The 13,573-nt window shown below is 44.5% G+C and overlaps 1 protein-coding gene and 1 non-coding gene across 10 annotated transcripts in view; both read right to left on the bottom strand.

Moving 5' to 3' along the window:
• Nucleotides 1–6,310, bottom strand: part of PABIR2 (PABIR family member 2) — a 74,484-nt gene extending 68,174 nt beyond the window's left edge. For 6 of the 9 annotated variants that reach the window (XM_070365456.1, XM_070365455.1, XM_070365450.1 and 3 more), the window contains exons 1-2: nucleotides 5,228–6,309; nucleotides 2,691–2,769 (exon numbers count right to left, since the gene is read on the bottom strand). In XM_070365456.1, coding sequence (XP_070221557.1) covers nucleotides 2,691–2,769; nucleotides 5,228–5,340 — 192 coding nt within the window. In that variant the 5' untranslated portion in view covers nucleotides 5,341–6,309. Of the gene's footprint in view, nucleotides 1–2,690; nucleotides 2,770–5,227 lie in introns of all 9 variants that reach the window. The other 3 variants (XM_070365454.1, XM_005911182.3, XM_005911184.3) reach the window with 1 other exon arrangement.
• A 6,756-nt stretch (nucleotides 6,311–13,066) lies between these two features.
• On the bottom strand, nucleotides 13,067–13,176 carry LOC138986528 (U6 spliceosomal RNA). Its single transcript, XR_011463343.1, has one exon. It is a non-coding gene; the product is annotated as a U6 spliceosomal RNA (small nuclear RNA).
• Between the last annotated feature and the right edge of the window lie 397 nt (nucleotides 13,177–13,573).

Here is a 13,573-nt window from a genome sequence, read left to right as displayed (position 1 = left end):
CAAATGTCTAATTCCTCTCAATTCCTATCTGGAATAAAGGCAACACTTTTCTCCTGGTCACCAAGAAATAAAATATCAGTCAATCTCAGTACACCTTCCCTCTGCCTTTCTATCTAATCAGCAAATCAGATCCTGCTTCTGCATGTCTCTTTCATCAGCCCCCCAACCACACCTCTTTCCATTTCAGTCTGCAACACCTCATTTTGTGCAGGTTAAGATAGGACATGAAAAGTGAAAGTGAAGTCACTCAGTCGTGTCCGACTCTTTGTGACCCCATAGACTGTAGCCTACCAGGCTCCTCTGTCCATGGGATTTTCCAGGCAATAGTACTGGAGTGGATTGCCATTTCCTTCTCCATGGGATCTTCCCAACCCAGGGCTCAAACCCCGGTCTCCCACACTGTAGACAGATGCTTTACCGTCTGAGCCAAGATGGGACATAGGTAAGTATATTAAGATCTGTAGAGCTTGTGGTGACATAATACATATGGTGTAATCAATATTATGAAACAAGTAGCCAAAGGGTGCTGGGGAAGGTGTCCTAAACCAGAAAACCAGAGAGGAGAAGGGGAAAGAGTGAAGAGAGCACAGGGATCAATAAAGAAGAGTGCACCCACACATCCCTTCAGCAAACTCATGCATTTTAGTGCAGCCAGAAGGAAGGCTATTAATGAGATGAGCCCCAAATCATCTAAGAATCTTAGATGCTAAGAATCTTCACATCTTAGAAAACAGCCAAGTGAAGTGCAGAGGGGCAAAATCATTTTCCCTTCTTTGCTATGCTATTGATATCAAGAACACAGCTGTAGAACATGTAGAAAGATTTTTCACATATACAGCAAAAACGAGTAGTTCTATTTTCTAGTATCCTCAGGGAAGAAGGTGCAGGAAACCAAACCTCGAGAGAGCTATCGTTTCCCCCTTGAAGTATCTGTAGCCACTTTGGCTGGAAATCTTAAAAGTGTTCTATCCCCGCCTCCCTTTCTTAAACAGATTTTACCAAACAGAATAGCACTGGAAGATGTCTAGTCTAACCCCAGCTCTGCCACTTACTAAACTGTGATTCAGAGCAAGTCACTTTGATCGGCTGAGTCTTAGCTGCCACATCTTTTAATTGGGAAAAACATCTTTTGCCCTGCCTACTTCATAGGGGTTGCTATGAAAATTAAATGTGTGAAAGTACTCTGTAACATGTAAAATACCATATAAGTGTAAGTATTACTACAATTTAAGAAAAGGTTAATGACCCAGATATTGTAGGAACATCAATTATTTTACAGCTCGATGCCAGTGACACCCTCAGGGTCTATTAACAGGCTCTCAGCTCGAATACTAAGCCACAGACTAATTTTGTAAAAACCTCTATCTGCTTTTCAGTCTTCCCCTCTCCTCCCTTGCTAGCAGCAGCTAATATACCTTTAACCCAAATGTACTTCTTCTGATTTGCTGTTTCTCACACACTACTGAGTTCGAAGCTTATTATAACTGTGCATATATTTTAGATGATTCAGAGGTCAGAGAGCCTCTCCTATAAATAAAATGATGAACCTTTGTGCACAGACTATGGAAATCTGGTTCAGCCATTTAGAGGCCTATTTGCTTACACCTCATACCTTCCGGGGCACTGCAGTTACTGGATAAGTGGACTCCACACGTGAAAGGCTACTATATAAAAACCTCTTCATAATTTATCCCACCATGACCAACTAAAAAGGTGATCCGTGATGGCTCTGGCTATATAGACCAGTCACCATCAGCACCTCTACTGGGAATGCAAATACAAGCATTTTCAAGTAGACTTTACTTTAAATAGATAGCTCTGTCCAACAAAAATAAATACTCTGCTACCATATACATGATTTTTGCATCCTAGGACAAATAAAGACCTGTTCTCAGATATAATTAGAAGTTAATCCTGACTTACCTCTGAGCTTCCCTGGTGGCTCAGATGGTAAAGAATCCACCTGCAATGCGGGGGACCAGGGTTTGATCCCTGGGTTGGGAAGATTGCCTAGAGAAAGAAATGGCAACCCACTCCAGTATTCTTGCCTGGAAAATTCCATGGACAGAGGAGCCTGGTGGGCTACAGTCCATGGGGTCACAAAGAGTCAGACACGACTGAGTGACTAACAGTTTCTTTCCTCACAACCATGATGCAAGTAGTGACAAAACCAATGAATAGTGTTTAAAAATACCAAGTCCCACAGTCAAGAAAAATTTTTAACCAGATTTCCTTTTTGCACCAAAAATTGAAAATGGCCACAGCATAAGCAGTAAACAAGACAGGTAAAATCATTTGTTTCTTTTATAAGCAGTGGTGCCTAGCTGCTGCTGCTGCTAAGTTGCTTCAGTTGTGTCCGACTCTGTGCGACCCCATAGACGGCAGCCCACCAGGCTCCCCTGTCCCTGGGATTTGCCAGGCAAGAACACTGGAGTGGGTTGCCATTTCCTTCTCCAATGCATGAAAGTGAAAAGTGAAAGTGAAGTCGCTCAGTCGTGTCCGACCCTCAGCGAACCCATGGACTGCAGTCTTCCAGGCTCCTCCGTCCATGGGATTTTCGAGGCAAGAGTACTGGAGTGGGGTGCCATCACCTTCTCCGGTGGTGCCTAGCACATCATCTCAAAAAAGAACAACATTTGAAAGTGTCTCCTCCAATCCCAACCACTAAGGATACTTACTCCTATACTTACCAAGTTGTGACGGCTCATGACAGTTGTACTATTCCTCCGAGCTCTAAACGTGTAAGGTTGAAAAACCTGTGAAAGGTCACTGGAAAGTAAAAAATAAAATGATTTATGTCTTCTCATATAAGATATCCTTTGGCTGTATGAATGCCAGTTCTCTGGTTAACACTGAAGTCTTCGATGGCCCCTCAACTCCTCACTGTCCTCTGCAGAACGTGCCCAGTGGTGTGCTGTGGAAGAGGCTGGCTGAGATACTGGTCTCCTCTGGGCTGGGGGACAGCTAGAAGAGGTATGGGGCGGAGCTCCAGACTGGTTGTCTCTAGTTCCTTCTGGTCAGAATTCACGCCCCCAAACCAGTTACCACCAGACACCAGTAACCTCATCTGTTTACCCCAGAGGACCTACCTGTAAACGTTACTGCCTACGTGTGCTGTCACGTGAATAGGGCTGGGGAGCCCTCATGCCCAGTAGGAACCCTATCAGCACATCTCCCCCTGTTGCCCTAAACACTTGTGCTACTCTGGAACCCTGCTGTTCAACTGTATCAACAGACCTGGAGATTTGCTCACGTTGCCCCTTCTGCCTCAAATGCCCTCCCTCCCACCACTCTCTGTCAAAACCCTTCCTATCCTTCAATAGCCATCTCAGATCCCAGACCCTCCACAAGCCTCTCTTCATTCCACAAACCTAATGCTATCATTCCCTTCTTTGCACCCAAAGAGTACAATGGGAAACCAGATGCTTCTTGAGACATCAACTTCACCTTTTATTAAAGGCAAGTTTTACACCCTTGGGAGAGGTGTTTTGGTCACCCTTGCAGTCCTGAGCAGAGTACCATGCCCAGGACAAGAGGTGAAGAAGGATTTTCAAGGCCGAACTGGATTGGGCTTCCAGGAATGGTGGAGACCACCTAATCCAGCTCTCTGAAATTTTAAATTAGAAAACAGAGACTCAGAAAGGCTAAGTGACTCATTCCTAATCATAGCCAGTTAGGGAGAAAATTGGGACTAGGCCTGGTCACCTCTCTTTCTCCTGTCACATCATGCTACTTTCAAATAATTACTTAAGTCATGAAGCAAAAAAGCAGCAACAGTCTAAATGCAGGTCAACAGGATCACCCCAGTCTCCAACAACTGCTGGTTTATGGTAACGAAAACCTTGTATGCGAGACAGCAAAAGAGACACAGATGTATAGAACAGTCTTTTGGACTCTGTGGGAAAGGGGGTGGGGATGATTTGGGAGAATGGCATTGAAACATGTATAATATCATATATGAAATGAATCGCCAGTCCAGGTTCGATGCTTGATACTGGATGCTTGGGGCTGGTGCACTGGGATGGCCCAGAGGGATGGTATGGGGAGGGAGGAGGGAGGGGGGTTCCGGATGGGGAACATGTGTACACCCGTGGCGGATGCATGTTGATGTATGGCAAAAGCTATACAAATGTAAAGTAATTAACCTCCAATTAAAATAAATTTTATATTAAAAAAAGATTGAAAAAAATACCAATTTATTTCTATAGTATCAAAAATAAATGTAGAGCCAAGGACACAATTAAGAAAGCAAAGAGTCACTTCACCATTCCCTCAATGTTGAAATATAATAAAAGACAAAAGGTAAGTCTGCTTTTTCCCCAAAATAAGGATATCATAATCAGTTTGATAGACAAGGATTACCTTTCTGTTTGCCCTCAGTGTGCTTGATTAGTGTTTTGGCTAATTCTACTCCCATCCCCCTTTTTTGGAGTTATTCCATTTCTACAGGGTCTCACAAATTGGCTTTAAAATGAATTGTCTAATTACAAAAGTGAAATGTAATAGGCTCAAGAGGTCTGCCAACCTAACCTTCACTATCACAAGAGTCTGCCTTAAAATAGACCCTCTGGTGACTTACTGGCAGGAAAACACAAGACCCTACCACTAAAATTCAAGAGTCAATTCTTTCTATTGTTTTTGAAAACCTACACTTTCACTTACCTAAGCTACATGCCACCCTTCATTTTTTTATTGACTGGAATTTGTTTCAGGCATTTTTAGGATCTAAAAACATTATGACAAATCTGAATCACTTAATAGGACACGAATGTGGCATTTAATTACAAGTTATTAGATAAACTGTGATTTATCGAAGTAAACCTCTGTTAACGCCAGGGTTCCTAAACTAAGCTTAGAAATAGCAGCTCTTAGAGACAGGTGTCAAGTTGCAATCCTAGTTCCAGGGGCTTCAGTCTGATATTCAGTGGTGTAAATTAGGCAGGGCAAGCAACCTGTTAGAAGAGCCAGAAGCCTGTTGTAGTTCCTTTGAGAGGGGCCAACAGAGCCCCAGGTAGAGAGAGCCCCATTTTCCCCACACTGCCCAGAGTTTAGGGTCAAACTTTCACTCCACCTTGGGACCCAAGTCACTGTCAAGCAGACAAGTCCCCACCCCCTCAGCATGGTGAACTCATATGAGCTCCAACTCTCACTGGAGGAAAGGAAGACTGCTTGCAGCGGGTCGAGGAGCTCCTGAACCCTGCACTCCATCCTCCCCAACCGTCCTCACCTGAGCCCATGGATCAAGGGAGCGCTGTTAGATCTCCTGAGGGTGCCCCCATCAGATGTGTCAGGCTCAAAGTCCAGCTCCATTTTCTCCTGAGCCATGTCGGAGACTTGCATGCAGCACGCGGACAGTGCTCTGCTCCTGGTGCTTAGCTATGGACTCCCAAGACTCTCACTGCAGGACTGAGCTGCTGGGGACTGGCAGCTGGGGGCGGGGGCTAAGGGGCGGAGGCTTGGGGGCGGGGGCAGGGGCGGGGGCGGAGAAAAGCTGGAAAGAAGGAGGAGGGAAAGAGGATGAGGATGATGAAGGGAGGATGATGAAGGGAGGCTGAGAGTGGAGGGGAGGAGGATGGAGAGGTGGTGGTGGTGGGTGACAGAATAAAGGAGAGAGGAGGAAAGAGGGATGGAAGGAAGAGGGAAAAGAGCAAGAGGGAGGGGGAAAGGATAGAGGAAAAGCAGGAAGACAAAGAAGGTAAAGGAGGGGGACAGAAAGGGGAGAGGAAGAAGATAGAGGGAAAGGAGGAGGGCAGGGTGGAGGGAAAAGAGGAGCACAGGAGCGAAGGAGAGAAGGACGGGGTTTGGGAAAGAGGAGACAGGACGGAGGGAGAAGACAAGGGAGGAGTGTGGAAACTAGGCAGCAGCGGAACTCATGCTGCTCTTTCGGCCAACGACCTCAAGCGGGGCCGTGCTACAGATACCCGAGCTGCCCGGGCAGCACTAGCACCGAGGAGCTGACAGTCGGGCAGGGCCCGGCCGGGCGGCCTCGGCGGCTCCAGCTCCCCATGCTTGGGGAGCCGGTCCAGCCCTTCATGGTCCGTGCCCCGGTTCCGGACGCTCCTCAGCCCTGCTATCCGAGCTGCTCCCCCTCCTCGCCACCCCCTCCCTGCCTGGAAGACAGGTCGGGGGTTTGGCCAGCCGCCGCCGCTGTGCCTGTTTTTCCTTTCTTGGGTTCTAATGGCCCGGGGGAACCCCTCGGGGCCAAGACCAATATCTACAACCTGCAGCCTTTCACTCCTCCCACGCTGCCGAAGCGGGAACCTCAGCAAAGCCAGGTCTTCCGCGTCCGGGCACCCATTGGGTCCTGCGCACGCGCCCACAAGCGGCGCCAATGGGCCTGCGGGCACGGAGCATGCGTGGGAGCCCCGCCCCGCAAACTTCCTTCAAAGGGGAGGAGCGTTTCCAGGGAGCAGGGCGCTTTTCTCCTCTGCATTGGTTCCGGGAACCTGGCGCCGGATTTTGAAAAGAACCAATCCTTCGGAGACACTGGAGCATCATCTTTCTGGAGGAGTTTGGGCCAGTATTAAGAGGAAAAAGAAACATGTGATTTCCACGTTTTTTCGTTCCCAATTTGTATACCCTGACTTCTGTGATCCCCGCTCATTTCTTAAATCCCTCAATTTTGTTGGTATTTGTCTGGGGCAGTCTGTTAGATCATCCATTTGGGTGCACTAGACCAAAGGAAGTGAATGGACAAAAGCAATGGGATAAAAATAAAGAGAACCCAATGAGAGTTCCTATAGTTAATGAGAAGCGCTCGCCTCCATTATGCAAGCACCATTAGTTTCAGTGCTATCAGGGAAAGTCCTGAAGAACCGTAACAGAACCAGAATTTCTTTTTTTCTTTCTAGGCTTTATAGAGACTTAACAGTCATGATTCAGCTTATGTGAGACCTGGAATTAAACTTATTTTATTAAACACCTACATAGCAGTTACTGCATATTAGGCAATATTCTAAGAGCTTTAGAAATATTAACTCATTTAATCCTCACCACTTGAAGGACCCTGGGAGAGAGAGGGCCACTGTGCTGTGTTAATCAAACATACCTAGAAAGTACAGGAAATTTAAAAAGGAAATTAAAAAAAAGGAAAATTATCTTTTGCAGAAATAATTTTACCAACTTCTTCAACTTAGTTGTACCATATTAAACTTGCCAAGCCCAATTGTCGTTTTATTCCTCAATGTTTATATGTTCTGTTTATAAAATGGGAGTTTTAAAACCACTTTTAGATAGTTTCCTTTATTTCTAAAATTTTATTATTAGTACAATTGCTTTACAATGTGTTTCTGCTGTACAATAAAGTGAATCAGCTATAGTTATACATATATTTCCTCCCTCTTAGGACTTCCCTGGTGGCACAGTGCATAGGAATCTGCCTGCCAATGCAAGGGACACGGGTTTATTTGGTCCAGGAAGATCCCACATGCCACAGGGCAAGTAAATCCATGCGCCACAACTACTGAGCCCATGCTCCACCACGAGAGAAGCCACTGCAATGAGAGTTCCCTGCACCACAACTAGAGAGCAACTCCTGCTCACCACAACTACAGAAAGCCCTCGTGAAGCAACAAAGTCCCAGCACAACCAAAAATAAGTAAATTAATTAAAATAAGTAATAAGAAAAAGATTCCCTCCCTCTTGAGTCTCCCTCTAGGTCATCATAGAGCACCAACATGAGTTCCCTGTGCTATCCAGCAGCTTCCCACTAGCTATTTTACACATAGCAGTGTCCAATATGCTACTGGGGAAGAGTGGAGGAGAGCTACTAATAGCTCCAGAAAGAACGAAGTGGCTGAGCCAAAGAGGAAACGACACTCAGTTGTGGATGTGTCTGGTGATAAAAGTAAAATCCAATGCTGCAAAGAACAGTATTGCATAGGAACCTGGAATGTTAGGTCCATGAATTAAGGTAAATTGGATGTAGTCAAGCAGGAGATGGTAAGAATAAACATCGACTTTTTAGTAGGAATTAGTGAGCTAAAATGGATGGGAATGGGCAAATTTAATTCAGATGACCATTATATCTAGTACTGTGGGGAAGAATCCCATAGAAGAAATGGAGTAGCCCTCATAATCAAAAGAGTCCAAAATGCAGTACTTGGGTGCAACCTCAAAAATGACAGAATGATTTCGATTTGTTTCCAAGGCAAGCCATTCAACATCACAGTAATTCAAGTCTATGCCCCTACCACCAGAAGCTGAAATTAATCAGTTCTATGAAGACCTAGAAGACTGCCTATAACTAACATCAAAACCAAAAACAAACAAACAAAAAAAAGATGTTCTATTCATCATTGGGGATTGTAATGCAAAAGTAGGAAGTCAGGAGATACCTGTAGTAACAGGCAAGTTTGGCCTTGAAGAACAAAATGAATTAAGGCAAAGGCTAACCGAATTCTGCCAAGAGAATGCACTGGTCATAGCAAATATTCTTTTTCAACAACACAAGAGACGACTTTACACATAGACATCACCAAATGGTCAATACCAAAATCAAATTGATTACATTCTTTGTAGCCAAAGATGGAGAAGCTGTATACAGTCAGCAAAAACTGACTGTGGCTCAGATAATCAGCTTCTCATAGCAAAATTCAGGCTTAAACTAAAGCAGGGAAAACCATGAGGCCAGCCAGGTATGACTTAAATCATATCCCCTATGAATATGCAGTGGAGGTAATGAATAGATTCAAGGGATTAAATCTAGTTAACAGTGTGCCGGAAGAACAATGAACGGAGGTCCATAATATTGTACAGGAGACAGTGAACAAAACCATCCCAAAGAGAAAGAAAAGCAAGAGGGCAAAGTAGTCATCTTAGGAGGCTTTACAAATATGTGAAGAAAGAAGAGAAGTGAAATGCAAGGGAGAAAGGGAACGGTACATCCAACTAAAGGCAGAGTTTCAAAGAACAGCATGGAGAAGGCTTTCTTCCATGAACAGTGCATAAAAGTAGAATAAAACAACAGAAGGGGAAAGACTAGAGATCTCTTCAGGAAAACTGGAAATATCAAGGGAACATCTCACCCAAAGATGGGCACAATAAAGGACAGAAATGGTAGAGACCTAATAGATGCCGAGGAGATCAAGAAGAGATGGAAAGAATACACAGAAGAGCTGTCCAAAAAAGGTTTTAATGTACTGGATTACTACAATGGTGTAGTCAGTTACCCAGAGCCAGACATTCTGGAGTCAAGTGGGCCTTAGGAAATAAAGCTAGTGGATGCTATGGAATTCCTGTAGAGCTATTCAAAACCCTAAAGGATGATGCCATCAAGGTGTTGCATTCAATATGTCAGCAAATCTGGAAGACCCAGCAGTAGCCACAGGACTGGAAAAGGTCAATCCTCATCCCAGTTCTCAAGAAGGGTAGTACTAAAGAATGTGCTAACCATTGAACAACTGCACTCATCTCCAGTGCTAGAAAGGTCATGCTTAAATCTTGCATGCTGAGCTTCAGCATTATGTGAACCAAGAACTTCCAGATGTCCAAGTTGGGTTTAGGAAAGGCAGAGGAACCAGAGATCAGATTGCCAACATTTGCTGGATCATAGAGAAAGCCAGGTAATTCCAGAAAAACATATACCTTTGTTTCATTGACTACGCTAAAGCCTTTGACTGTGTGGATCATAACAAACTGTGGAAATCTCTTAAAGAGATGGGAATACCAGGCTATCTTAGCTATTTCCTGAGAAACCTGTATGTGGGTATGTTGCTTCTAACTGAAGCAACAGTTAGAACCCTGTATGGAACAACTGATTGGTTCACGATTGAAAAAGGAGGACGACAGGACTGTCTGCTGTCACCCTGTTGGTTTAACCTATATGCTGAGCACATCATGAGAAATGCTGGGGTGGATGAGTTACAAGCTGGAATCAAGATAGGTGGGACAAACATCAACAACCTCAGATATGTGTGTGTGTGTATGTGTGTGTGTGTGTGCACGTGTGTGCGTGCATGCGTTAGTAACTCAGTCATGGCCGATTCTTTGCAACCCGATAGACTGTAGCCTGCCAGGCTCCTCTGTCCATGGGATTCTCCAGGCAAGAATATTGGTTTGGGTTGTCATTCCCTCTCCAGGGGATCTTCTCGATCCAGGAATAGAACCCTGGTTTCCTAACTTGCAGGCAGGTATGCAGATGACACCACTCTAATGGCAGAAAGCAGAGAGGAACTAAAGAGCCTCTTGATGAGGGTGAAGAAGGAGAGTGAAAGAACTGGCTTAAAACTAAGTATTAAAAAAACTAAGATCATGGCACCCACCCCCATTACTTCATGGCAAATAGAAGGGGGAAAGGTGGAAGTAATGACAGATTTCCTCTTCTTGGGCTCCAAAATCACTGCGGATGGTGACTGCAGCCATGAAATCAGAAGACAATTGCTTCATGGCAGGAAAGCTATCACAAACCTAGACAGTGTGTTTAAAAGCAGAGACATTACTCAGCTGACAAAGGTCAAGGCGAATATTCATTGGAAAGACTGATGCTCAAGCTGAAGCTCCAAAACTTTGGCCACCTGATGCAAAGACCTGACTCATTGGAAAACACCCTGATGCTGGGAAAGATTGAAGGCAGGAGGAGGAGGGGACGACAAAGGATGAGATGGTTGGATGGCATCACTGATGCAATGGACATGAGTTTGAGCAAACTCCAGGAGATGGTGAAGTACAGAGAAGCCTGGCATTCTGTAGTGCATGGGGTCGCAAATAGTTGGACACCACTGAGCAACTGAACAACAGTGGTCTTCCCAGTGGTCATGTACAGTTGTGAGAGCTGGACAGTAAAGAAGACAGAATGCCAAAGAATAGATGCTTTCAAACTTTGGTGCTGGAGAAGACTCCTGAAAGTCCCTTGGACAGCAAGGAGATCAAACCAGTCAATCTTAAGGGAAATCAACCCTGAATACTCGTCAGGACTGATACTGAAGCTGAAGCTCCAGCATTTTGGTTATCTGATGCAAACAGCTAACTCATTTCCCAGACGCTGGGAAAGATTGAGGGCAGAAGGAGAAGAGGGCATCAGAGGATGCGATGGCTGGATGTATCACCGATGCAATGGACATGAACTTGGTCAAACTTTAGGAGATAGTGAGGGACTCGGAGACCTGGTATGCTGCAGTCCATGGGGTCGCAAAGAGTCAGACAGGACTGGGCGACTGAACAACAACAGTGTACATATGTCAATGCTACTCTTCCAGTTCATCCCACCCTCCCCTTCCCCACTCCACCACATCCACATGTCCGGTACATCTGGATCTCTATTACTGCCCTGCAAATAGGTTAATCTGTATTATTTTTCTAGATTCCGTGTGTGTGTTAAATCACTTCAGTCATGTCCGACTCTTTGCGACCCTATGGACTGTAGCCTGCCAGGCTCCTCCATCCATGGGATTTTCCAGGCAAGAATACTAAAGCAGGTTGTCATGCCCTCCTCCAGGGGATCTTCCTGTCCCAGGGATAGAACCGGGTCTCTTATGTCTCCTGCATTGGCAGGTAGCTTCTTTACCATTAGCACCACCTGGAATGCCCCCTAGATTCCATATATATGCATTAATATATGATATTTGTTTTTCTCTTTCTGACTTCACCTGTATGACAGACTCTAGATCCATCCACATCACTACAAATGACCTAATTTCATTCCTTTTTATGGCTGAGTAATATTCCATTGTACATATGTACCACATCTTTATCCATTCATCTGTTAATGGACATTTAGGTTGCTTCAATGTCCTGGCTATTGTAAATAGTGCTGCAGTGAACATTGGGATGCATGTATCTTTTTGAATTATGGTTTTCTCAGGGTATATGCCCAGTAGTGGGATTGTTGGAACATAGGGTAGTTCTATTTTTAGTTTTTAAGGAGGCTCCACACTGTTCTCCATAGTGGCTGCATCAATTTACATTCCCACCAACAGAGTAGGAGGGTTACCTTTTCTCCACACCCTCTTAAGCATTTATTGTTTGTAGATTGTTTTTTGATGATGGACATTTGACTGTGTGGATCACAATAAACTGGAAAATTCTGAAAGAGATGGGAATACCAGACCACCTGACCTGCCTCTTGAGAAACCTGTATGCAGGTCAGGAAGCAACAGTTAGAACTGGACATGGAACAACAGATTGGTTCCAAATAGGAAAAGGAGTACGTCAAGGCTGTATATTGTCACCCTACTTGTTTAACTTCTATGCAGAGTATATCGTGAGAAATGCTGGGCTGGAAGAAGCACAAGATGGAATCAAGATTGCTGGGAGAAAGATCAATAACCTCAGCTGTGCAGATGACACCGCCCTTATGGCAGAAAGTGAAGAGGAACTCAAAAGCCTCTTGATGAAAGTGAAAGAGGAGAGTGAAAAAGTTGGCTTAGAGCTCAACATTCAGAAAACTAAGATCATAGCATCTGGTCCCATCACTTCCTGAGAAATAGATGGGGAAACAGTGGAAGCAGTGTCAGACTTTATTTTTGGGGGCTCCAAAATCACTGCAGATGGTGACTGCAGCCATGAAATTAAGACACTTACTCCTTGGAAGGAAAGTTATAACCAACCTAGATAGCATATTAAAAAGCAGAGACTGCTTTGCCAACAAAAATCTATAAAGTCAAGGCTATGGTTTTTCCAGTGGTCATGTATAGATTTGAGAGTTGGACTGTGAAAAAGCTGAGCGCCGAAGAATTGATGCTTTTGAACTGTGGTGTTGGAGAAGACCCTTGAGAGTCCCCTGGACTGCAAGGAGATCCAACCAGTCCATTCTGAGGGAGATCAGTCCTGGGTGTTCATTGGAAGGACTGATGTTGAAGCTGAAACTCCAATACTTTGGCCACCTCATGTGAAGAGTTGACTCATTGGAAAAGACCCTGATGCTGGGAGGGATTGAGGGCAGGAGGAGAAGGGGACGACAGAGGATGAGATGGCTGGATGGCATCACCGACTCGATGGACATGAGTTTGGGTGAACTTGATGAACAGAGAGGCCTGGCGTGCTGCGATTCATGGGGTCGCAAAGAGTCGGACGTGACTGAGTGACTGAACTGAACTGAACTGAACTGATTCTGAACAGTGTGAGATGAAAAAATATCAGACACTTCACAAAGTTTTGTATGTCATCCTTGCACAGAGGCCATGCTACTCTTCTCTTTGTTATTCCAATTTGCAATATTTGTGCTGCTAAAGTAAGCACAAGATAGTTTCCTTTAAATTGCCTATATTTTCCTGCAAGCTGGATTAGAAAATCAAGTTCTGTTTTTTTTTAAATCAATTTATGTTTCTCTTTTTATCTCAGTGTTTCAGCCATACCCCCACTCCCCATAAATCTGCTCAAAAAAAATTATAGTACATTCTATTGTTCACAATAGCTACCAAATAGTCATTTGTTGACCAAGTGCACAGTCCCAAACTCTGAAGAGCCAAACAATTTAAAAGAATCCTTAACTTTCTGGGGCTGAACAATTAGGAGACATTCAAGGATATGTGAGAAGACAGATGCTATCTTGACCATCATTTTCAGGGTTTATTCATTATTCATATCTTCTTGCCTACCTAGTTCCTTTTACTCTTTATGTAAATCTTTTGAAAGG

The sequence above is a fragment of the Bos mutus genome, chromosome X, assembly GCF_027580195.1.
Source record: "Bos mutus isolate GX-2022 chromosome X, NWIPB_WYAK_1.1, whole genome shotgun sequence".
NCBI classification, from domain to species: Eukaryota; Metazoa; Chordata; class Mammalia; order Artiodactyla; family Bovidae; genus Bos; species Bos mutus.
Note: the sequence above shows the minus strand (reverse complement) of the source record. Positions and strands in the feature narration are given on the sequence as shown.